Source organism: Mustela erminea, chromosome 9 (genome assembly GCF_009829155.1).
Source record: "Mustela erminea isolate mMusErm1 chromosome 9, mMusErm1.Pri, whole genome shotgun sequence".
Classification (NCBI taxonomy): Eukaryota; Metazoa; Chordata; class Mammalia; order Carnivora; family Mustelidae; genus Mustela; species Mustela erminea.
The window spans coordinates 74,340,203-74,365,089 of NC_045622.1; the positions used below are offsets into that span (position 1 = coordinate 74,340,203).

General features: G+C 44.2%; 1 protein-coding gene across 2 annotated transcripts in view; it reads left to right on the forward strand.

The window, feature by feature from the left end:
- NELL1 (neural EGFL like 1) overlaps positions 1 to 24,887 on the forward strand; it is an 833,013-nt gene that overhangs the window by 187,810 nt on the left and 620,316 nt on the right. For both annotated transcript variants that reach the window (XM_032359330.1, XM_032359331.1), the window contains exons 8-11: positions 3,871 to 4,005; positions 5,173 to 5,275; positions 14,686 to 14,759; positions 19,330 to 19,429. In XM_032359330.1, the coding sequence (XP_032215221.1) occupies positions 3,871 to 4,005; positions 5,173 to 5,275; positions 14,686 to 14,759; positions 19,330 to 19,429 (412 nt within the window). The remainder of the gene's footprint in view (positions 1 to 3,870; positions 4,006 to 5,172; positions 5,276 to 14,685; positions 14,760 to 19,329; positions 19,430 to 24,887) is intronic.

Here is a 24,887-nt window from a genome sequence, read left to right on the forward strand (position 1 = left end):
TAGGGAGAGATGTCCACCTTGCCTGGCAACAGCCATGAGTTGCTGTCGGGTTCCTGGTCTTAGAGTTAGGTGCCAGGAGGTCTTGGAAAACCATGGAAAGTCCTTACACGGTGTCCTAGTGGAAGGCTATGGCATCTTACCAGAGAGCAAGCCCACTGCACAAGCTGGGTAGGAGTTGGGAGCCATAATCACATCAAACAGATGCACCACCAGATGAGCTCAGGGCTCTGCCCAGGAGGGCTTGCTCTTTCTTTTCTCTCTTCAGGAGAGAGGGTGCTGCAGGATGACTATACCCCTGCTGAACACAGGACGTATCATGGGAGGAGCTTACATGTACCTTCAGGTCAAGGTTCATAAGAGCCCTCTTTGAAAAATCCTGGCATCCTGGCACAGTGAACCTTTTTCAAGGTAGAGAAGTACAGGGAAGGTGTCTCCTGTCCCATTCCCTAAGCCATCTGCAAGAGACCACCGGTCCCTGGCTTCCTCTGGGAGTTCTCTCGGGTAGTCCTGAGGTTGTGGGAACGAACCCACTGCTGGGCTGGCTACCTCGTGATGGGGTCGGGACCTGTCTTGCTCTTGTATCCCACCGGTCCTGTCATTGCATTCTGCCTGCACGCTCAGGAAGAAGGGATGCTGGAGACTGGGAATTTGATTACTGACACTCAAATCTTTGACAAATCTATTTATGCAAATCAAGCAGCACTTGGAGTGGCATTTCAGCTTGTAACATATTTAATTTTGAGACTTGCATTGTTGCGAGGAGCTCAATAGTGATTTTTCCAGTTAAGCTTAAAAGTTTAACACAATAAAAGACTTTTTAACCCCTTCGATGTAGCAAATGCCAAATAAATAGCATTTCAAAGAAAGAAAAGCGCACCCCACTGCACGACTAATGTACTCACCCATTTGTTGACCTCTTGCTGTGAAAAAGTCCTCCGATGTCTGTCTTTGAATGTGTACAGTTAAGAATAAATAATTCTGCCCATCGTTGCTTAGATAAATGCATGAACAAAGGTAAGACTGAACACAGGTGTAGATTTGTTTCTGGATCTATTTTGGATCTGTAGGCATTTTTGGAGGAGATGGCAGGTAGTGTAGAAATAGCTGTTGAAAATGAATTTGGGTAAAATCAGCATGCTAATACCAATCACAAATTGTAAGTCATTTTTTGGTTCAGAGCTGTTTTTCTCCTTTCATTGTTCCCTAGTATTTAACCCGGGGAAGAAGGAAGGTAAAGTTACATAGTAAGTGTCTTTGAAAAATTAGCTTTTTGCTTTAATATGTCTTTGCTCTTGTGCCTTTCTCATGCACTTTGCTTATTACAGAGATTAGGGCTTTTCAGTGTTGCCAGAAAAGGCTAAATGTATTAAAAAGTAGAAACAAGAGTTCAGAAGGGAACCATCTGCCCTGAGAATAACTTCCATTGAAACTGAGGTTTTCTTGGTATTGAGTTTTGTGGGTGAGCATAGCTCAGTTTTGTTGGACAGAATGGGAAATTGACGATACTGCCTTTAGGCAAATTCCTGGGTTTTCAGGAAACTTGGGCAGTCACAGAATTGCTTTTGGAGTCATTTAGTCTTTAAGTTTCTTAGAGTGGTGTAGGCAATAGATTATTGGAGATTTTCAGAGTAATGCTCATTTCTTCTCACAGATGCCCTGTTCTCAGCCACTTTTAGGAGGGATGCAGGTCTAGTTGAACTCTTTTTCAACCCAGGCTCATCCATCAGTCAGTACCCTTTTGTAGGATCTACAGGGGCTATAGAAGTGGAGAAAAGGTAATATTCAGTGAGCCTTCACTACCTCTTACCTATATGTGGTTTTACTCACTTAACCTCACCAAATTCTAAGAAGTGTATTTAATATGTCCCCTAAAAAATTGCCAAATAACTTAACTCTCATGGACTCCAGAAACTCTCATTAAGCCAGAGCTTTACATGAATCTGAATTTTTAGAAGATGGTGCATGTGGGAATGGTCCCAGGGGGCTAATATTTTCGGCATAGTTAACTCTGCATTCTGATGGTGGTGCAGGTGCTTTGTCTAGCATCCTATTTGTTTTTTCCCCTTCCCACAAAAGGCAGGTGGGGAACTATTTTTCTTGAGAGATTCTAAACTTTTGGAGGAAGAGAATGAAATAAATGACAAAAGCCAAATTTGGAATTACATGTGGATTCCATTTTTATTTTTATTTATTTTTTATTATTATTTTTAAAGATTTTGTTTATTTATTTGACATGCAGAGATCACAAGTAGGCAGAGAGGCAGGCAGAGAGAGAGGGGGAAGTAGGCTCCCCGCCGAGCAAAGACTCCGACGCAGGGCTTGATCCCAGGACCCTGGGATCATGATCTGAGCCAAAGGCAGAGGCTTTAACCCACTAAGCCACCCAGGTGCCCCAGTGGATTCCATTTTTAGACAGTGGTGCTCAGCAGTGCTGGTAGGAGTAATTGAGGGGAACATGTAAGGAATGGAACCACAGTTAGTATAGAAAGATTTGGGGAGTCCTCAACCCATATTCAACCATTATATCTAAAATACTGGCTTGAAATGGTCTTGGTTGGACCAGAGACTGGGTTGCTCTATGTGGGGAAAATACTAAAGACACAGAGGTACAAGTATGGTAGAGAAAGAAGATAGAAACTCCTTGGACTTAGAAAGTAGTATATTTTTCAATCAAGGCAGTCTCTAAAGAAAATGGGGGAAATGGTAATACTGCTCTTGGATCGAGTTACACTTGAATATGTGTGAGATTCTATCTCAAAAAGTTGAATTTTTTCCCCCATCATATGTTTGAAGGCGATTGCAGTAGGCTGCATGGAACGTGATAAGGAGAGAGGCTTGGCCTCCTGTCGTGTGAGCTCTTCAGTGAACATGGTGGTGCTGAGTGTGGCCCAGAGCAGGTGTGAAGACAGGCTGACCTCAGATGTTTGGAGAGAGTAGGTTGGTTAGGACTGGTTAGAAGGCAAAAGTAGGTCAGATAGGAAAAGTGGGGAGAGATTTCACAGCTCCCACCAAGAAAGAGGTTTCAAAACATCCAGAGCTCACCAAAAAAGTTTTTTAAGGGTAGTGTCCTTCTGCCGTAGATGTGCGAAGAGAGGCTGGTGAGTCACTGAAAGGGGTTACTTGTCACGACCTTCCAACCTTATGACCCTTTTCAAGTCAGAGACTCTAAGGTTCTGCGATTACTGATAATAGTTGCGGGACCTGTGAAAATGGAACAGGCTTCTCCCTAAATCCTGATCTGACCCGTTGGTTTGGTTGCCTCTTGTCACCTTTGAACACCAAAGTGGATTTCTAGGGCATTCATTCTGGGGATCCTGAGCAGGGGAGAAACCAGATCCTTGTATGCATTTCGCTTTTCCTGGCCCCAGCTCCCAGGAATTTTTCAGAAGAGAGGAAGCAGTGACTTCCTGCCTGAAAACCGTGGCACTCTGGTTAGTGTGTGAACACGGAGAGAATGGTGGGAGATAAATGTTAGTGCATCGGGGTTGCTGATGAGATCTCCTGTAAACATTGTAATGAGTCCTTGAGAACACATTCATTATGAGTGTTTCTGTGTGGGCCTGAGCTGGAAGCACACATGTTTATGTACACTCATGAGGTCCCTGAGATACAGTTTAATGTCTCATTTGGTGCTCATTAGACCATAGGAGCCAATATGTCTTCAGTTTAGAATGATTCCACCTCATGGTTTTTGTTTTTGTTTCTGTTTTTTTTTTTTTTTTTTTTAAATAATCTGGCTAAGAATAAGTTAGCTACTCTGAGCATTTATTTTTTCCTTCTCCTTGGATTTCCTGCCCCCACCCCCCCATTAGCTTTGTTAGGGTAATACGACTGAATGAAAGTAATTAACCTAGTAACTTTTATTTGCAGTTAAATTATGCAGAGACAAGACTTAGTCAGTTGGAAAACTGTCACTGCGAGAAGACCTGCCAAGTGAGTGGACTTCTCTATAGAGATCAAGACTCCTGGGTTGACGGGGATCACTGCCGGAACTGCACTTGCAAAGTAAGCCTCTTTGTCAATAAACAGAGTGGTAGGGGGGCATTTTCACTACTTATTGTATAATCTGATCTTGCAGTATTCAATGCTGACTTTAGGAAGTCTCTATGATCTTTCCACCAATAAGCTTCTGCCTAGCAACCTGTGCCATTGTGAGGGGAACCCAGAAGAGTGTCATTTCATCTCTAAGTACTTGGAAGTTAAAATCAGCTTCTATTTGACAGCATACTCTAATATGACCTAACATTGTTACTAACAGACTTAGTGCGTGGAGTTTGAGGATTGAGAATATCAGAGGGAGGAAGGGACTTCGGTGATTTTTCAAGCAACCTAATGGTTAGCGTCAGTCACAGCTTTTCACTGCTAGAATACATTTTTTTTTTAAGGTTTTATTTATTTATTTGACAGAGAGAGATCACAAGTAAGCAGAGAGGCAGGCAGAGAGAGGGGGAAGTAGGCTCCCCACTGAGCAGAGAGCCTAATGCGGGGGCTCGATCCCGGGACCCTGAGACCATGACCGGAGCTGAAGGCAGAGGCTTAACCCACTGAGCCACCCAGGTGCCCCTAGAATACATTTTAGAATGAAGTATAGTTAGTTTCTAGATGTTTTTATTGTAATTTACAAGGTCTCTGTCATCTGTTTCAGAGACTTGCAAGACCCACCTTCCCCTCCCCCAGCCCCACCCCTCCCTCCGACTTCCAGGGTATCCATCATCTGTTTACTCCATCTCTTTCAGAGAATTCAAGAGCACCCCCAAAATTAGTCTGTGAACTCTGTGCAGTTGAAATTATTTGATAACTATCTGAAGGATGCCTTTGTGTGGGGAAAATACAAAATGGATTGTTAGGGCCTCAGTAATGATTGACAGGGTCTGCAGAAGGTGTTATTTATGTTCTTGGAAAAAGTAGGCTTTTGTTTTCTGCCTAATCTACTTAGCCCACATGGGCAGGTGGAATGAAGGCAGTGATGTATATCAGAAAAGTAATTGAGGTGGCACAGGTTCATCTGGGCTGCAGAAAATGCTTCATTTGTGATCCTCGAGTAGACTGGGAATTCCTCACACTGCTTCTCTTTCCCTGATGAGATTTCTGAGATGACATGTGAGCTTTTGCCAAAAAGGGAAATTTCAAAGAGCACTTCTGAGATTCCTTTCCCTGTGTTTCCTTCCTCAGAGTGGCACTGTCGAGTGTCGAAGGATGTCCTGTCCCCCTCTCAATTGCTCCCCGGACTCCCTCCCCGTGCACATTGCTGGCCAATGCTGTAAGGTCTGCAGACGTAAGTACTGACTGAGGGTCAGAGTGGTCCTCTGTGCTTTGAGATTTTTTCCCCCCTAATGTTTAGGCCCCAACTGATGAACATTGATGACATGAATTACCAGAAGTTGATACTAAATGTATGACAAGAAGAACTTCCTATGTTAATCAGCTGTGATGTGCAGATACTTTATATAGGCTTTTTTTTTTTTTTTTTAAATCTCCTATCAACTCTAATTACTATTCTTTCCATTCCCTATAGAAGGAACTGGTGTTCACAGGGATTAACTACTTGTCTAGGGTCAAACCTCTGGTGTAATGGGTTGTGTTGATCATGAGGTTGTAACTCCAAAGCTCCATATGCTTTGGTCCCTCTTCTTCTGAATGATGAAGTTTAAGGTCCAGATTCTATAGGCTTTCTGAGGTCTTGGCCAGATTTCCTGTTACTAAAATGCCTTTGTTAGGAATTTGAGATGAGCTTCAGTTAAGATACTGACACAAGTGCCTTCAGAGTTGGCTTGTCCAAGCTACAGGATTTAAATACTCTTACTCTGTTTTGCAAAGGACACCATTTCAGATGAAATAGTGAAATGAGCCTGGAGACCAGCCGTAAGAGTAAAAGCTGTCATTAAGAATGCTTGGCAGGTGCCATTTACTATGTAGGTGCTACACTTCTGTTCGCTTACTGACTACTCCTACAGTCCTTTGGGTGGGGATAATTCTCCCTGTTTTACAGGAAGCTTAGGGAAGTTAACTTACCAAGGTCGCAACCCTTGTAAGTGACCCCGGTGAGATAGGAAGCTAGTGGTGCCTGATGACGAAGCCCGTTGTCTTTTCATCCATCCATAGGGTCTTCTGTAGCAAGAGTCTATGTTAGACACTTGTCATCATTTTAAGGTCATTTCTTTACCAAAAATACCATCATCAATACATCTTCTAAACCCAGTGGTATAGCTTTTTGCCAAGAGCAGCCTTTCTCCTAATAGGACAGTAGAGGTGGGGATTGCTTGTCTGGTCACACCAGCCCGGATCTTTCTTGGACTTTTTCAAAAGGGACTTGGAAAGATCCTTCCTCCTTGTGGTTGGCGCAGTACACCTACTGGTCTGGAGGATGGGACTTGGAGTTGATCTAAAAAGAGAAACTTCCTTGTTTGTTTCAAGCACTTTGGAAAGCCCTATTGGAAAATCCAGGTAGCTCAGAGGCTGAGATGTTGACATGGTACTTTGATCCTATCAATGATGGAAAGGTTGTTGGTACAGGTTATTATTATTTTTTTTCCCCAAACTTGATATTCTACCAGTGAACAGGCGAAGAGGATGAAAAACTACTTGGAATTTGTTTAAAAAATAAGTTACTTCTAGTCCATTATTTTGAGTTCTCTGGATAGGTCTGTGAATAGAGTCTCTAGGAAGTTGTTTGAACATGGGAAGAGATGAGTCTTTCAGCTGTTTTGTGTTTTACTCTTTTGATTTTCTAATTATAGAAGCAGTGTGTGTCTTGTGTGACGTTTGAACTCACTGGAGTAAAGAGGATGGAAAAAGGATCTCCTAACACCACTACTCGGGAATAATCACTCTTGAAATTTCAGTGGATTTCATTTTTAAAAATTCTATTTTGTGTGAGGTTGAGATCTTATTGTGCAGATAATTTTTATCCTACTTCATTGATTTATTTACATACACACACACACACACACACACACACACACACACACACACACACACGGACTTTGTGCCCAACATGGGGATGGAACTCATGCCCCTGAGATCGAGTCACATGTTCTATCAACTGAGCCAGTCAGGCACCCCCACTGACTTACTATTATGACTTGAGTGTATTTCTGTGCTTTAAAGAACACTGTATAAACTTTTTAAAAGAATTCATTTAACGTAAATTAATTAACAAATAGTATTAGTTTCAGAGGTGGAGTTCAGTGATTCATCAGTCTTCTTCTTCTTCTTCTTCTTTTTTTTTTTTTAAAGATTTTATTTATTTATGGGTGCCTGGGTGGCTCAGTGTGTTAAAGCCTCTGCCTTTGGCTCAGGTCATGATCCCAGGGTCCTGGGATCAAGCACCGCATCGGGCTCTCTGCACAACAGGGTACCTGCTTCTCTTCCCCTCTCTCTGCCTGCCTCTCTGCCTACTTGTGATCTCTGTCAAATAAATAAATAAAATCTTAAAAAGAAAAAGATTTTATTTATTTGACAGAGAGAGAGAGAGATCACAATTAGGCAGAGAGACAGGCAGAGAGAGAGGGTGAAGAAGGCTCCCTGCTGAGCAGAGATCCTGATGCGGGGCTCGATCCCAGGACCCTGAGATCATGACCTGAGCCAAAGGCAGAGGCTTTAACCCACTGAGCCACCCAGGTGCCCCTGTTTCATTGTTCTTGATTGCATAATTTATTTTACCATTCTCCAATTTTCCCACTTTTCACGATTATAAATTACTCTTCAATAACATGCTTTGTATAGAAAACATACTTTGTAGTTTATATTTTCTTAAGATACCGTTCTCCAGAGTAGAATCAGTGGGTCGAAACACTGCCATTTTCAAGGCCTCTCATGTATGTCACATTGTCCCCTCAGTAGAAGTGTGGGGATAGTCACTTTTCTTTGTTCCAATTCCTTTGAGAGTTTTAAGTTTTGAAAAATATTTTAGGAAGTTACATGATTTTACCAACATGCTGATATACAACTAATTAGAATATCAGTGTGTGTTTTTCTTTTTTGTTTTGTTTTGTTTTTTTTTGTCTTTTTTTATTTGTTTTTATTTTTTCTTTTTGTTTTGTTTTTGCTTTTGGAATTCATAGCAGTTTAGCTAGACAGTACTAATTTTCTCAGCAGTTCCAGTTGGTTTGTAGTTTAACAAGATGGTAATAAAAATAAATGAGTGAATGCTAGGTAAGAAGAAAAAATGTAAACCACAAAGAAATGATGCAAAGTTCTCTGGATATTTCAAAGGTTAAGAACCTCTGGTTTCATGGGCTTTCATTTCTTCATAGTTGTTAACAGAAATACACATTAGGCAGTTAGTACTAGTGCCTGGAGTAGTGATAAATGAGCCCTCTGTGCTTCAGAGGGTTCACTTTCAAGGTAGGTGATTTACAGTGTTTGGAATTCTCAGTGCGGTCACATTAGGCACATGGATAAGGCACTATCAGACCACACACGGATGGCTTGTTGGACAGTGCTGGGGAGATTAGGGAGAGAGGTGCAGTAGACCTGGGGTGCTCCCTGGAGGAAGTGGAGCCAAACTAAATGTTTTTGGCCTTCCGGAAGATGAGTGGGTTGCACAGTGGAGAGGAGCGGAGGAGAATGAGGATGAATAAAGCAGAGTTCCAACAGTAGCAGGTAGAATTTCTAGGAGTTTCAAATACGTTCATATCAGAAGAAGATATGGAGATATTTACTTTCCTTATCGGTTTGGATAAAATTTCCTAAGCTTCTGTTTGGGTTTGGGTGGACCAGTGCTCTGGAAACTCTAAGAAAAGGTATTGATCAGCTCAGGCAAAAGGAGCTATACATAAAAGCAAATGGTTATGCCGGCTGACTTCCTAAGTGTCAACGCACTTCTCATGGCCTCAGGACCTGCAGCACTTAAAGATGGGGGGGTTTGTTTGGGAATAGGAAAAACAATTTGGTCTAAGTGTTCATGTCTTAGTTCATTGCTTGGAAAAAGAGCTTTGTCCTTGTGTTTTGATCAAAAGGCCCCGACACTCATGTAGTCTCCACGGACAGGGCAGCTTTCGTTACGAAGGTTTTCAGATCGGATACTACGATGGTCTTCTCTCTCAGGAGAGCCTTCTGGATTCCTCACTTGTGGACATGATGGTCCAGGAATTTATTCCCAGGGCCCCACTCTGACCTACTAATCCAGCATCTCTGAACAGCGGTGCGCTGCAGGCGGTCTTCCGGTAGACTGACTTGAGAACTACTGTTGAGCGTGGGGAGGGAGAGAGAGGATGATGGACAGGCAGTCTTCAGCTCTGCAACACAGCACTTGCACAGGAAAAGAGGTGGTAGAGGGTAGGGGTTACTCTGTTTGGTAGCAGGGTCTCGGTAGGCGAGAGGCAGGAATCTGCAAAGGTGGGTGTGGGATAGGGGACGACCCTCGTATTCCTTTGAATTCATGCCGTCATTCGCACTCCGGTTCCTCTCCCAACATTGTCCTTCCCTCTGGGTACAACTGTGTGCACATGTGGAAAATTTGTTCTGTGTCAGGTGCTGTATTTAGCCCTTCCAATGACCTGAACACAGCCCCCACTCTTACCCCATTTTACGGGTGAGGGATTGAAGCACAGAGACGTAACTTACCCAAGGTCTCTCAGCCGTGGTGGAGCCAAAATAAAGCCCAGGTGGTCTCTGGCTCCAGAGCTGGTGCTCTTAACCCATCTCCTGTCCCCACTGCGGTCTAGGGAGATGGACGCACCCCCACATTGCAACAGAGTATTGTGGAACGTGCTTGTGGAGCAAGAAGCAGAGGTAGCATAGAGAAGGGAGCGATTAACTCCCATCAGAAGCGGGTGCATATGAGGAAGACGTCACAGGGTGAGTTACAGTTGAGTAGGCTGTTTATTAAATAAATAGAAGTTGGCCACGTTGACAAGGTAGGCGGGAACACACCTAATAGATTCATACATGCAAAAGTCAAGGAAGCAGACATCGCATTGACTTTGTAGTCAAAAGCAAGATTTGAGGGAAGGGTTGGGGGCATCATCAGAGTGCTTTACCAAGGCTGCTGCATTGGGAGAGCCGGAAGCAGGGTGGCTGGGTATGGGCTTCAGGCATGTTCCAGGTAGAGGAGATGAGACCGACAGGCCTCCACTGCCTGGAGAGGTGAAAAGGAAGGGATGGATGAGAGTGATGGCCCAAAGGCCTGGCACATGGTAGGTCCTCCATAACTTTTTTTTTTTGGTAAGAGACAGATGAATCAGGGGTGGAGCATCTGTAAGGGAGAAGTTGCCAGGTTTTGACAGAGCCTGTAGGAGACTCCTAGTGTGATGAACAGAACTAAGACAGGTGGAGGAAGTAGTGCAGGGCGTGATGCGTTCTGTTGGGCATGTGTGAGCCAGAGATGCTGGAGAGACACTCAGCACGATGTGGGCTCTTGCTCAGAGAGGCCGTATCTGGAGCCAGATCTGTGAATGAGCTCACTGAGGTGGGGAGGATTCCTGGGTGTGAGCCTTCCTGATCTGCCCGTCTCCTTTACAGTGCGGTTGGGAGGTCTGGTTTGGATATTCTAACCCACTGATTGTCACAGGATGGCTGGAGTGTGTGTCGGGTACACATACTTAAATAAAGACAGAGCAGCCTAATGTCTGTATCTGACAGGGCTGCCAAGTGCTTCCTGCCAATTGTTTATTCAGTGTGCCCCCAGATGGCGAAAGTGTCCAGTCATCATACTGGAGAAATCAGGTCCAAATTGGAAGGGCCCCATGTCTGTGGGTGGACAGAGATGCATCTGGATAACTATTTCTTGAAACCCTCAGGACATTGGTTTCTGCTATCACAGAGAAGTGCGTGTTGGTGCCAGGTTTCAATTTTATGGTCGTACACTGTGAAATAGTCTAGCTGGCTTGTCCCCCAGTGTGATATGAAGGGCTCAGGTATGCATTTACATTTCTACTCCTACTGAAAGCTATTGGAATGGAGTCCCACATGCCCCAGCCAAAGGCACTGGAGCCTGACTCACCTTATGCTTGAATTTCCTCAGACATCAAAAATAAGCCTTTTGGCTGTAGATCAAGAGGTGGGATCATGAGGATTGATGTCAGGCGTGTGGAGGGCAGTGACAGAAAAGGAGGGGTACGGTCGGAGAAGTGGGTCGGGAAAAAGAGAAAGCAGCGGGTGTTCTTGTGACCTACCCTGGTGATCCTGAAAGCTGGCCCAAGATCAGTTCATTGCGAGTTGATATTGTGATCATGTCTACATCTCGCACCAGTGCAAATGGCCAAGGCATGCGGCGTGATCTCGACATCATTCGTAGCCCCCCGCGCGCCGTGCTATGTGAGGACGTAAAGTTCGGTGGACATGGATTTTTTTTTAAAGACTTATTTATTTATTTATTTGACAGAGAGAGATCACAAGTAGGCAGAGAGGCAGGCAGAGAGAGAGAGAGAGGAGGAAGCAGGCTCCCTGCTGAGCAGAGAGCCTGATGTGGGACTTGATCCCAGGACCTTGAGATCATGACCTGAGCCGAAGGCAGCGGCTTAACCCACTGAGCCACCCAGGCGCCCAGACATGGATTTTTAATCAAGACTGGTGAATTGGAGGGATGTTTCCCTCTGTCTGTGCCGTGAATGTAGACAGTAAGGCTTACTATTTCCAGACAGACTCCTCCGGAACTCCTACCAGAGGAGAGGAATCAGGCAAATTTCTTAAAACAGGGGAGCAAATGGGTTCATACCATTCTATGGGGGACAAGGGGCAAAATGAGGGAGAAAAGTCGATTTCTTTGCTTCTGAGCCTGGGCCAGGAAGCAGATGGTAGATTTGACAGCAGTGTGCTTAGCAGAGCTGTCACTCTGGAACAAGCCTTCTTGCCAAGTTGGCAGCAGCTGTGTTTCGGAGTGTGGAAGTTGATTGGACAGGAATTCCAGGCTCCTGGAGGATGTGTGGTCTCCCCATGCAGGTATGCAGGGGAATCTGTGTCATCATTAGGACCAATGAGTCATGGTCAGCTGATGATCAAGAAAACTGAGGCATACGGGATGGTCATGGGTAACTTTTTCAAGGAAGGAAGGAGGGGTTGATGTAGAAAATTCTCTACTTTCTGTTGCTGCTTTTGGTCTGAAACTCTTGATGCCTGCTTTTAATGTTTGAAACTGCATTAAATAGCAGAAGGGACTCTTATTTGGGAATCAGAACTTTTGACTGGTTTTCACTACCAACTACAAGCACATCAATGCTAAAATTACTGTTACTAAGCCCAGAGGGTTGCTGATCTTGTGGCTGGAGATGAAATGATGAAATAGACTTAGACCCTGCCCTCACGGAGGTTATAGCTAGCAGGAGAGGTGTATAATGAATTGGGCGACAGAGGGAGAATGTGAGGTGTCAGGGCTGGATCCAGAGATTGTGGAAGCACAAAGTGAGGGCAGTGCACCAGTGCTGGAAATCAGGAAGAGCTTGCTGGAGGTCAGGATTATGTTGAAACTGGGTATAGAGGATGGGGCATTGGCCAGGGGAGGGCTGACAAGGCTGCCTGTTCTTGGAGAAGATGATAATATGTGCAGATCCCAGATGCAAAGAAGAAGGCATGGCTGGGGTATCCATGGATGTTGAATGTTTGCAGGGGGGGGGGGTGTTGGGAGGGTGGGGAATTAATACAGAGGAATTGATGAGCTGTGAAGCTTGAGAGAGAAGGAAGAGCTACCTGAATGGCTTTGTGTGCTGCATTAAGGAATTGGGACTGTATTTTCAGGGTGTCAGTGATCCATGAGGATTTTAAAGCATGGCCTCATGTTTGTAATTAGCAAAATATGACTGACTGTTGTATGGGGAAGAACTGATTAAGATTGAGACCAGAACAAGGGAGAAAGGGCAGGAGATTCTGGCTTCTAAAGGGGAAGGAATGAAGATAGTTGCAGGTGGTAGAGAATAGACAAAAAGTAGGTTAACTTGAGAAACTTAAGGAGGGAGCAGTTGTGATTTGGGTACTGATTGGGCATTGGGTTGAGTAAGAAGGAGAGGTTTAAAGGACCCCAGGTGGTAGGGTGTGGGTGCTGGGGTAGATAACAGTGCCATTTAGGAAAGGAGACACTAGAATGGAACAGATTCCAGTTGGGCATGGAGTTTTGTAGGTCATTTTCCAACAGGAAGCAGACTCTGAAATATTTCCTTGTCCTTTATTAGGAAGGATCTGTCAGGATCAGTCTAGGGTAGAGAGAGATCCTGAAGGAAGCAGAATCAGGCAAATAAGAGGTTGAACTGCAGTACAGTTACCAAAACACTTCAGTCATTCCTCCAGGGAGTTCTGGAGCCAGAATGACTTTTCAGAGGGATCCCTAGTTGGAGCAAGGGGCCAGGACTTTGCCCTCCTTTACCAACCACTCACTGTATGTGGGCTAGCCTAGGGAGAGCATTTGACCTTGGATGAGGGGACTTGTCAAGTCCTAGAAGGGCAAGTCCTAGATCACTGTTCAGCAGAGCTGGTCTTCATCAGTTTCCCCAGTAGCTGCAGGAATGAGTCCTTTGGCCATCCAGGGGGAGCTGGGTGGCACACCACCGCATCCACTATGGGATCATGTTGTTAAGTATACGAAATCTCTGGGCTTTCTTCTTCCTGTGGTTAACAAGAGGATGTTGGAGAAGTTGATTGCTGAGGTCTGTAGATACTTCAGTGTTCCATGACAGCTGGAAGCTTAGAGAACTAGGAAACTACCAAATTAACTTGTTTTTAACAAATGCAGAAATAGAAACTCTAAGAGCTAAGGTTGTTTTTATAAGGCACAGAGTGAGTGGTAGAGATGCTGTAGCATGCACGTCTGCTGCTTCGCCTGAAGGCTAGGGTGGAAGGTGCTTCATCTGTGCAGAAGGAGTAATCAGGCCCTTAGTTCCCCATTCCTGTTGATGTGGCTGGAGACCCAGTAGGGTCAGATCAAATTAACATATTCTGCACTTGTCTAAAAGTGAGTCAGCAAGTTGAATTGAGGACTGAGTCCCAGGAGAAACTGAATTGAATGGGCGGTGGGGGGAGTTCCATTTATGTTTTTTACCTTTTCTGCAAGGCCTGCCTCTACTTCATGCCTTCCCTAGTAGCCTGCTAAGCTCACCTTTCCAAAGACAGTCTCTCTAGGGCATTGATAAGTAGGCTGGTTTGGCTTATATTTCTCAATGTTTTTTTAACTTAGTAGGAACACAAGAGTATAAGGGCAAGCATTTCCCACGATCACAAGAGGAAAGAAAACCGGTGTCCTTCTGCATCAGGGCTGAGGTTCTGACGATCGAACATAGAAGTCCCCTTTTACTTACTCATTCATTTTATGGCTTAGAGTGTAAGAATCAAAGGTACCACTATTGTGCTCCACAGAGATGACCACTGCTGCTTCCTTGTTTTCACTTCTGACCACATCAGTTCATTTTCTGGTTCCTTTAGCAGTGACATTGAAATAGCTGTATATCCTTAGAGTGACGGACTGGTGGCAGATAGAGTGAAGATGACCATTTGACGCAGACCTGACAGTTGTCCTTACAACAGTCCTCTCCTCATGTCTTACTCCAGCCAAAGATTTTTTTTTTAAGTAGGTCCCACACCCAGTGTGGGGCTCAGACTGATGACCCTGAGATCAAGAGTTGCATGGTCCACCAACTGAGCCAGCCAGGCACCCTGCAAAGAGATTCTTCCTCTTTAGAATTCACTGAACCTGGATGACACCTCTGGGGTCAGTTAGTTGCATAGCATGACTGACCCGTTTTTCTGTTTTTGTTACAGCAAAATGTATCTATGGAGGAAAAGTCCTTGCAGAAGGCCAGCGGATTTTAACAAAGAGCTGCCGGGAATGCAGAGTAAGTTTCCGTCTTACGATTCCCATCCCTTGTTGGGGGTGGTGGTAGAGATAGATGGGCTTTGATAGGGATCTGGAGTTGGCCTGAGTGGGTCCCTGAGGGGAAGGACTCAGTGGGAGGGGGGTGGGGGGGGCTGCTGTCCAGGATGGGAAGGTCTCACCCACCGTCCTCACTGTGCTAGCTTCTGGTCAGCTGTGGATCAGGTACCTTGGGGGTAGCTTCTGAAGGATGTGAGAAGGTGAAGGGATCCAGCAGTTACAAGGAGTCAGGGAGCTTGGCAAGTGGCCCTGGGAAAGGGTTTTGTATTGATTTTGGGGAAATCACTTTGTGATGCCAGCCCTGGAAGGTGTATCTCTACTCCCAAGTGTCTTAAAGATTATGAGGAAAAGCCTTTCCCCTGCCTGTGCCGCCCCCCCCCCCCCCCATCTATTTCTTGGAGTAAGATGTATAGAAGCAGAGATCTTCAGTCTTCATTCAGCTAACATACCTTGATCAACTGCTCCATACTAGCCTGGTACTGTTCTAGGTGTGTAACTGTGAACACAAACAAGTCCCTGCTTTTATAGAACTTGTAGTCTAGTGTGGGAGACAGATAATAAAAGAAACAATATGTAATATAATGGAAAATCCTATAAAAATACAGAGACTGAAGAGAGAGAGAGAGCTTTTGGGTGGGTGTGGGTGGTCTGGGAAGGCCTTTCTGCGGAGGTACTGTTTGAACAAAGTGCGGGAGCTAGCCATGCAGTTACTGGGGTGAGGGGCCATCTTTGGAGCGGAAGAGTGAGAGACAGAGGGAAGGAAGGGAAGGAGGGAGCATGCGTGTGAGGTGGCGCATTACAGGGAAGCCACCGTCCTACAAGGAAGCACAGCTAGTTTTGTGGGGCATTTCCAGAGAGACTGAGAGGAATGACTTGGGCCTCAGAACAGCCCATCTTTGGACGTGGTTGTAACTACACCATTTCATTGGCTTTTCATCACATCCTTGAGGAAAAGAAAGGAATCTCTTTCAAAGATGGAGGAGAATGAGGCATTTAGAGACCTGAAAATGAGCTGGAGGAACTTGAATCCGATTCTTTATTGGGGCCGTGGTGGTGGGGGAGGTGGGTGGAGGTGGGTGGAGGAAAGGCTCTTAAGCTGTTTCCTGTCTCTCACTGGCTAGAATTTAACCCGGGGCGGGGTGGGGGGGGTGGTGGTGGTGGGGTGGTGGTGGTTAACTCCCTCTGACTTTCCTATTGTATGTCCCATCCCCCCTTTCTTGGCTACCACTGGGAATGGCAGAGATTTTCTTGGTCCAGATGGTCTGGTGGGGATGGAGGTACGGTGGTCTTTCTGCTTCAGTGGATGCTGTGCGTAGGAGCTCCTCAGTCCATGGCAGAGGCAGGGAGGTGTGGCAGCGAGGGCTCTGTGATCTCTGTCAACAAGGCAGGCCACTGGACTTGGGCACGGGGAGAGCTGGTGGTAGTGGTGGAGGAGGTGGGGCGGTTCTCCAACCTGGGGCCAGCACAGGACCACCTAGGATGTTGGGTGGGTCGGATGAGATAAAGCATGTGAAGAACAAGAAACCAACTCTTGTTTCAAGTATTTTTACCAAGTGTTTTTAGAAGTTAAGATACTGTTTTTTTTTTGTTGTTGTTGTTGTTGTTTTTATTTTTAATCAAGATGAATAAACTCTTTTCATAGTCTTGATCAGTTTTGTTCAATTATTGCTGCCCTGCAACAATTTGTTAGTGACAATTTTTTGACTTAATGATGTGAGTTTTTGTGTTATTGGAAATTCAGGTTGAAGCACAGTGATTAGTAAAGAACTTGAAAGTGTTTATATTTAACCAATGACAGAGACTGTCACCCTAAATGAGAAAGAAAGGAAGAATTGTATTTTCCCCAACACAGAGTTCTAGGGGTCATAAAATAATGTACTCTAATCAGGAGGATTTAAAAATGTTAATTACCAGGTACTTCTTATCAGAAATAGTTTTGAAAATAAAGTTAAAAAAGGTTTTGTGCCTAATTATGGGGCTGGACTAAATGGATGTAGAGGCACTTACGCTACTGTAATCACAGTTCATATTATTTTCAAAATCATGCAAAGGGGTTTGTCTCTATTGAACCATTTGAAATTATGATCTTGCTCATTAAATATGTTAAAGGTTGATTAGAATTGTCTGATTTAATCAGCAGTCAAGGCAAGCCCTTTTCATTAAAAAAAAAGACCAACAACTTCTCTGAGTGATTATTTTTTTTTTTAAAGTCTCCATACCATTTTAAATATATCTTTTAACAAAAGCAAATACATACTCCAGATGCCAAAATCATGAGTATAGAGGAACAAGTACAAGGAAGAGACAGGGAATTGCTCCAGAATCTCCCCATCTAGAGATAAGCGCGAGCAGTTTAATTTTTGACAGTTTAATTTTTGACGGTAGCTTACCGTCTTGGTTTGGGTTCCCCGAAAAGCAGACCCTACAGTAAGGATTTCAGTACAAATGATCCATTAAAGTAGTGCCCTTAGGAGCCACCAGGAGGGGTGTTGGAGGATAAAGAATGGGGAAAGGCAAGGAACCAAGCAAGGATGGGATTTCGGGTGAAAGGCCTCACATAGCCTGGTTCCAGTAGGGGTATTGGGAGTGTAAATTACACCCCAGCTATGGGCTCCCCTCGAGGTAAAGAGCCTTCCATGCCCATCAGTCCCTGGCTTTGGTTATGAAGTTGGGGATGTAGAACTTGGGAGTAACTGTCTCTGCTCTCTGCCTGGCAGAGGGGCTCCCGTGTCCGAGGAGTGCCTTCTGAGGGTGGCCAGGATGAGCCATTAGCAACAAAACATTCTGAAGCTGGGGAATGGGCACATGACACTCCTAAAAGGGATACATCAGTGTCCACCACTCTTACTTATGCAAAGAGGCAGGAGATAATGCATTAATTTGACAGATAGACATAGAGGCATTAATGGTGAGTAAGCATTCTGTTTTCCTCTGCATTAAAGCTTATGCTACAGATGAGAAGAATATTAATGTCCATGGGTTAGTAATGATTGGTTGGAGTCCCTGTTGCAGAAACTGAGGTACAACTGATAGGCATGGACCGGCGCCAACTCTTGAGGCTGGATGGCACCCACATGTGGCCTGGATTGAGGGGTGAGAAGGAAACGTTAGCTGTGAAGGAGACTCGGCATACCTAGTGGGCTACATTCTCAGATCTTAGGACCAGTTTTAAGATAAGAGAAAAGCAAGAGATCTGGATAACTTGGATCTGATCAGGAAACCAAGAACAAGGAGGATGAAAAGACACTACAAGGACTGTCAGAGGCAGGACTGTCAGAGGCAGGACTGTCAGGCTGAAAATGACAAGAAAGGGGAGGAAGCCATGGTGCCAATTATCCAAATGATGAGTTGTTAGAAATCAAATTGGTATGCTCATCATTGTTGATGTTCCTAATTAGGAATGGATGTGCCTGGTGAAGTGGGAGTTCCTGTCCCATGGTCCACAGGAAACCTAGCATCTCGGAAATGGGAAACTCTCTCTCCCCCATCCTTCCCGGCTGTCCAGCTCCCTCCTCGTCCCCCATCTATGTTAAAAAGTATCTTTTCACCTTAAATGAGACTCCTTTTCAAGCCTGAGTCTTAGTTGACTTAAACAGCTTCTTAGGAATAGGAGGGAAAAACCTCAATATTTTAGATGAAATACTCTCAAACCCTTTTTTAATAATGGTCTAATTTTTAGAATTCAGAATAAAACTAAACACAGATGCTAGTGATGTTACCAAAAAAGACCTTTGGTGAATGAAGTCATAAAGATTCACCAGGTGAATATTTAAAATTTTATTGTAAGCGATTTTATTGCCATACAGGGAAAAATCTAGTGCTTCTCTAACCCTCACTCTGGTCATTCATACTTGGATAATTTGGCTCTTGCCTGTTTTGTCTGCCAGGAAAGTCTCTTCTTCCTTATACTGTTATTCAAATGTGGCGGCATCTTTATCATTTCTCCCTACCTGGGTAGCATGATTCTTTGACGACACATTATCATACCTTAATTATAGAACATTTTTTTAGCCCTTACCGTATTGTTTTAGGGTTTTTTGTTGAGATTGTCCTTTCTTCCTGCACTCCAGCTAGGGACTCACGTGATCCTTGAGTGCTAAAGCTGGCTCCTAGAAGCTCATGAGCGGAGCGCTCATTTTATATAACTTCCCTGCTCTTTTTAGGGATACCATGTTGGCGATTCTAAATTGGTCGTCACAGAAAGCCACAAACTTTACAAATTAGGGCTCCCCGTCCAACAGCCCATTGTTATCTTAGCAGCGTACCACTATTAGTGACTTTCTGCTGCATAGAACTTACTTGAAGATTACTGGTTGACGTTGAGGCTGTTTAGACCTAGAAAAAGATGCTTTCTCTGCCAGGAGTCTCATCAGTTTCATCTGCGACTTTGTCATTATTGTGGAATTCCTGGGAGGACTGTTAATTACTGAAGCTTGTTATCACTGTGGGCTGTTGACAACGCGCCTTATAGATTTGTATCCTCAACTAAAAAATACGAACATTGTTTTGTTTCCCGATGATTTGGCTTCCAGGATGGAGTTTTAGTAAAAATCACAGAAGCGTGCCCTCCTTTGAACTGCTCCGAAAAGGACCACATTCTCCCAGAGAATCAGTGCTGCCGTGTCTGTAGAGGTAAGGGGGGCCTTGGTGGTGGGGCTGTGGTTGGGATGGAGGGGGGGAGGCGCATGAGGGTTTAATGCATAGTGTGAAGGTTGTTACAGGGGTTCCGCTCTGCTCTGCTACCTTGAAGCTTGTGTATCCTAGTTACCTTTCTCAGCCACAGTTGCCTCAGTTATAAACTGAGGGTAATGATAGTTTTACTACTCAGGCCTGCCAGGAGGGTTAAACGGGAAAATGCCTAAGTACCTAGTATCATGCCTAGCATGTGATAAGTGTTCCGTAAGTGACAGTTCCTGTAAGAAGAATGATCGTGTCTGCAACAATGGTTATTATAACCCTCATCATTATTAGATTTTTCTCATGAGTGGCATTGCTAGGCATACTGTTTAGCCCCTTCTGTGAACCAATTTCTGTATTGGACAGAGACCTATAGTGAATCTTTTCTCAGAGAATTACATGCAACTTTTTTACTTCATGCAAGGAAAAAGAAAAAAAAAAAGGCTTTAGCTAAGTAACACCTAACTGCTAATTCATTCTCTGGCAGAAATTGTTTTGCTTCCTTTTCCTGGACTTTTCTTTTTTCCCACATTTTGTCATCTTCAAACCCCAGATCACATAACCTTTCCTCTCTGAAAGGACTCATTGTGGTAGAATTGCGTGGATGGGGAGAACCTAAAACTGGTTCAAAATCTTATGGAACAAATCCAGTCAAACTCCCCTCTATTACGTAGAAGTTGTACCCGCTGCACATCCTTTTCTACATTCTCAAATACTTATGGAGTTGGATCCTTCCAGGCTCTCCCTTAAATCTTCTAGACCATAGTGGTTTAGCTTAGGTCACTCCATATTTCACTTTGTTCTATCTTTTCTCTAGCACAAGGGTTGGCAGATATTGTCTGTCAAGGACCACAAAGTAATTATTTTAGGCTTTGTGCTCCAGAAGGTTTCTGTTGCAATTTAGGCTTTGTGCTCCAGAAGGTTTCTGTTGCAACAACTCAACTCAGCTGTTTGGCCAAAGTAACCGAGACAATAGGTGAATGAATGTGATTGTTAGAATATAGTTTCATTTACAAGAGGAGGTAGCGGCCCATAATTTGTTGACCTCCTCCTCTAGCATCCTCAGATGTGCAGGAATGTTCTATGTTTTATCATGGAGTGTTCAGCTTCTGTGGTGGTTTCTCTGCTTGGTCATGTGAAAGCTACATTTTGGTAAAAATTCCTAGGACAGGGGTGCCTGGTTAGCTCAGTCATTAAGTGTCTGCCTTCGGCTCAGGTCATGTTCTCAGGGTCATAGGATTGAGCCCCGCATTGGACTCCCTGCTCAGCGGGAAGCCTGCTTCTCCCTTCCCCTTCTCCCTTCTCCCTCCCTCTGCTTGTAGTCTCTCTCTTGATGGCTCTCTCTCTGTCAAAAAAATAAATAAAATCTTAAAAAAAATTCCCAGGGCATCTTAGTATGTTGATAGCCAAGAATGGCTAACCATGCCGTCAGAATATCTTCCCCAATCCATCTGCCTTTTGGCTACAAGCATCTTAACCCCTGAGATGTTGTAGAAACACGTGAAGATTGACTGGGACTTCCAGAGGGATGCATTTATTAGTAACCACGATAGGGCTGTCTAAGGTAGGTCTAATAATTTAATGCAAAATCCATCACTTGCTATTTGTGAAGGTGCCAAGCGAGACTCCGTTTATGTAAATCCTTCCTGATTTATGGTTTCATTAGAGCAGAATCATTGATTATCCCACCGAAACTCAAGAGTAATTTTGCTGCTCTGACCCAGTTTACAATAGACTTGGTGTCACTGCTTCTGCTAATTCTTCTCCAGAATGTGTGCACTTCTTTATCACTGAAGACACTGAGAGATGGGATCTCTCACTGAAAAACAGATTGATTCAGGGTCCCACTGCTGCAACCTGGTGGCTTTTAGGAAACCTTGACACAGCTTTGAGGGAAAAGTGGGAGGCAGGAGTAAAATTTCCTAGATTATATTATAGCTAGGACCAGTTTGTGAAACTGAGGATTTTCTTCTTTCTCCTGATTCCTTCTTGGGCAGGAAACTACCAGCTGTGTTGGGAGGGGGCTGCTGACAGTTCTTTTGGAAGTGTCTTTGTCCAAGAGGGTTGGTTATTCTCTTTGACACTTCTACATTTCAACAGGAACAAGACAGTGTCTTCAGAAAAGATACGATAAGGAGGGCCTTTTGCCGGGGAATGGGTTAAATTAAGCCATTCAGGTATATGGGTTCTCTGATTCACTCCCAACTCAGAGTTCAGACCCTGGAATGGAGGAAGCATTATTGTAGACAGAGGTCTTTTCAGCCCCATTTACTGTTGTTACCATCCCTTCTGTCAACCCAGAGCAGAGCTCAGAACATCCAGCCCACTTGTCCACATGCTGGCACTTGCTCTGGCTAGCAGACAATCAGAAAAGGAAAGGAGAATTTTTTTTTTTTTTCCCAGTGTTAGTCTCTTCATTCTGAAAATGCAGAACTTAAATGAAGATTGACAAAAAGGCAACTCAGGTGAGCTCCAAGGTGTGTTGTCTCAAACTATGCTGTCCATGAACTTAATTCCAGATGCCCCCCCTCTTTTTAAAGATTTTATTCATTTATTTGACAGACAGAGATCATAAGTAGGCAGAGAGGCAGGCAGAGGGACAGGAGGAAGCAGACTCCCTGCTGAGCAGAGAGCCCAACTCAGGGTTTGATCCCAGGACCCTGAGATCATGACCTGAGCTTAAGGTAGAGGCTTAATCCACTGAGCCACCCAGGTGTCCCAGTTCTAGATCTCTTTTTTTGTTTGTTTGTTTTTAAATTTTTATTTCTTTTCAGCGTAACAGTATTCATTGTTTTTGCACCACACCCACTGCTCCATGCAATGCATGCCCTCCATAATACCCACCACATGGTTCCCCCAACCTCCCACCCCCCACCCCTTCAAAACCCTCATATTGTTTTTCAGAGTCCATAGTCTCTCATGGTTCATCTCCCCTTCTAATTTCCCTCAACTCCCTTCTCCTCTCCATCTCCCCATGTCCTCCATGTTATTTGTTATGCTCCACAAATAAGTGAAACCATATGATAATTGACTCTCTCTGCTTGACTTATTTCACCCAGCATAATCTCTTCCAGTCCCGTCCATGTTGCTACATAAGTTGTGTATTCATCCTTTCCGATGGAGGCATAATACTCCATAGTGTATATGGACCACATCTTCCTTATCCATTTGTCCGTTGAAGGGCATTTTGGTTCTTCCCACAGTTTGGCGACCTCTTAATTCCAATATTTCCCAAGAAGATCTTCAGAAGTAGCATCATAATCTTTCATAATATCATGGGAAATATTGCTCCCCTTGGACTTCTTCTACCTTTTCCTCTGTGTTGATGTTTTCTGCATCTTGCCAGAAGAGGAGGGGTTGGTTCATTTCTGTTCTGACAAGACCTGGAACGCCCATGGGCCTTTTCGAAAGCCTGTTATTCAATCCTCCCTTCCCCCCACCAGCTTTCTCTCTGTAAAACAGAAAGTAATGAAAAGGTGACAAACACTCAATTTCTATGTAAAGTAATTTTTAGCCTGCATATGGAGAGGCTGTACCATTTGCTTTGTGGATTGAGATTGCCTACTGACTGGCAGGCAGTAAGTGAGCAGAGAGGCTGGCCTCTGATGACCCGAGATGCGTGTTTCGGGGAGGAGCACCACGGTGTGACTTCAGCTGTGTGGCTTCTGACACCCAGCTGTTATTGATTACAGAAACCCAAGCAGCTATAGTCTTGCTCAATACCTGCATGGAGGGCCTTTAATTAGCATATTTATCATCTCTGTCTGTCTTACTGTGAATGTCAGGTCATTAGTCTGAGGGAAATCACCCTATGAGAGCGTATCATTCCTTAGAGGTCTGGATCACAGCCTTCTTCAGGCCTGCTTAGGGAACGGATGTTTTCTGGGGTTTATTTTCATTAGGACTCCTTTGAGCCACCTGACCCAGGAAGGTCTAGACTGGGAATGTAAGACAATGAAGAAAGTGCTTCTTGCTTTCTGCCCTAGTTGGCTGGCCATAAAATATTCAGAAAGTGCTCTTTTTTTTTTTTTTAATGTTTCAATGATTGTATCTTATGAATTCTTTAAGTACAGGAAATGAGGTAGATGGAGAAACATTCTGACCACATGGAATAATTCTGTCACTGTCCTGTCTGTGACGTGGAAGGAAATGATTTTTAGTACCAGCTATGTTGTTGGCTCAGTGTATTTCTTAAATTATGTTCAACCCATTTTGCTGAGTTATAGCTCATTGCCTTGATTCTGAAACTAATTTTTGTTGAGTCATGCCCATTTTCTTAGGTAGTTATACAGTTTACCATTGCCTCCCTCTCCCCATGACTAATCAAGGAGAGATTAAGATTTCTCCTGAGTTTTTCTCTTTGTAGGAATTAAAACTAAGACCACAGAGTTAAGAATAACAGACTCTGCCAGACTTGTGGCGTTCACTGTCTCAACAGAACTGATGTCCAGATGCTTCTTTGACTCTTGGGTCATACCAAATGCTGTAACTAATTCCTCTGCCCTTTAAAGAGAAATGAAGGTAATCAGGTGAACTGGTGGTTAAATCCACAGGGCAGTTGGTGCAGCCAGGGTGTCCCTAAGGAAGGGACTAAAGGACAGTTAGGGAGGACAGAAGCCCAAAGAATAGTAATAGACGTTGGCAGGAGGATGCCATTCTGCAGTTGCTGGAGCCCAGGGTACCCATCACCACCAGTAATATCCAGAATAGCCGTAATCCCCACTGAGGTTTCTCTCTGCTACCTCAGGATAGTTTGTGCCAACAGCGTGCAATTCGCTTACCTTCATCATTATGTTAAGGCAATGGCTGTAGTGGGAGCCTGACCACTTAAAGTGTGAGGCAAAAAGGGGGAGTGGGCACTGGAGTGATATCTATGCTCCTGCTTGGAAGAAGTAATGAAAGTGTGAATGCAGCCCCAGAAGAACAAGACTGCTCATGAATCGTCAGTGGGCTCCATTAAAGGGGGGCGAAAAGCCAACCGTCTTGACCACGCGTCCTCCACGCTGCTCCAGGAAAACACACCGATCATTTGGCCCATTCCAGAATTCTTGACACTCTCCTCATAATTGATTCTAATTGTAGCTTCAATGTCGCTAGTGACTTTGGAGGGTTTTCCACTGCGTGTTTAAGACTTTCGGTGTTGGGAAAAAAGTTCTTGCCAACATCTGTTCCCAGTGTGTTTATCTGTAATTTTAATTCATGCTCACTTGCCTTGTCATCTGGACTGGACTGAAATGAGTTGAGATTATTTGTTCTATTTAAGATTTTATGCCCTTCAATTAAGTCCTCTGAAGACTTTTGGCATCGTATGATTTCCCCCCGCTAGTCTTCCTCATCATTCTAGTCTCCAGCAGAATTTTTAATTGACATGGTTTTAGAGAGAGGGTTTTCAGGGTATTTGAGACTAAAAGAG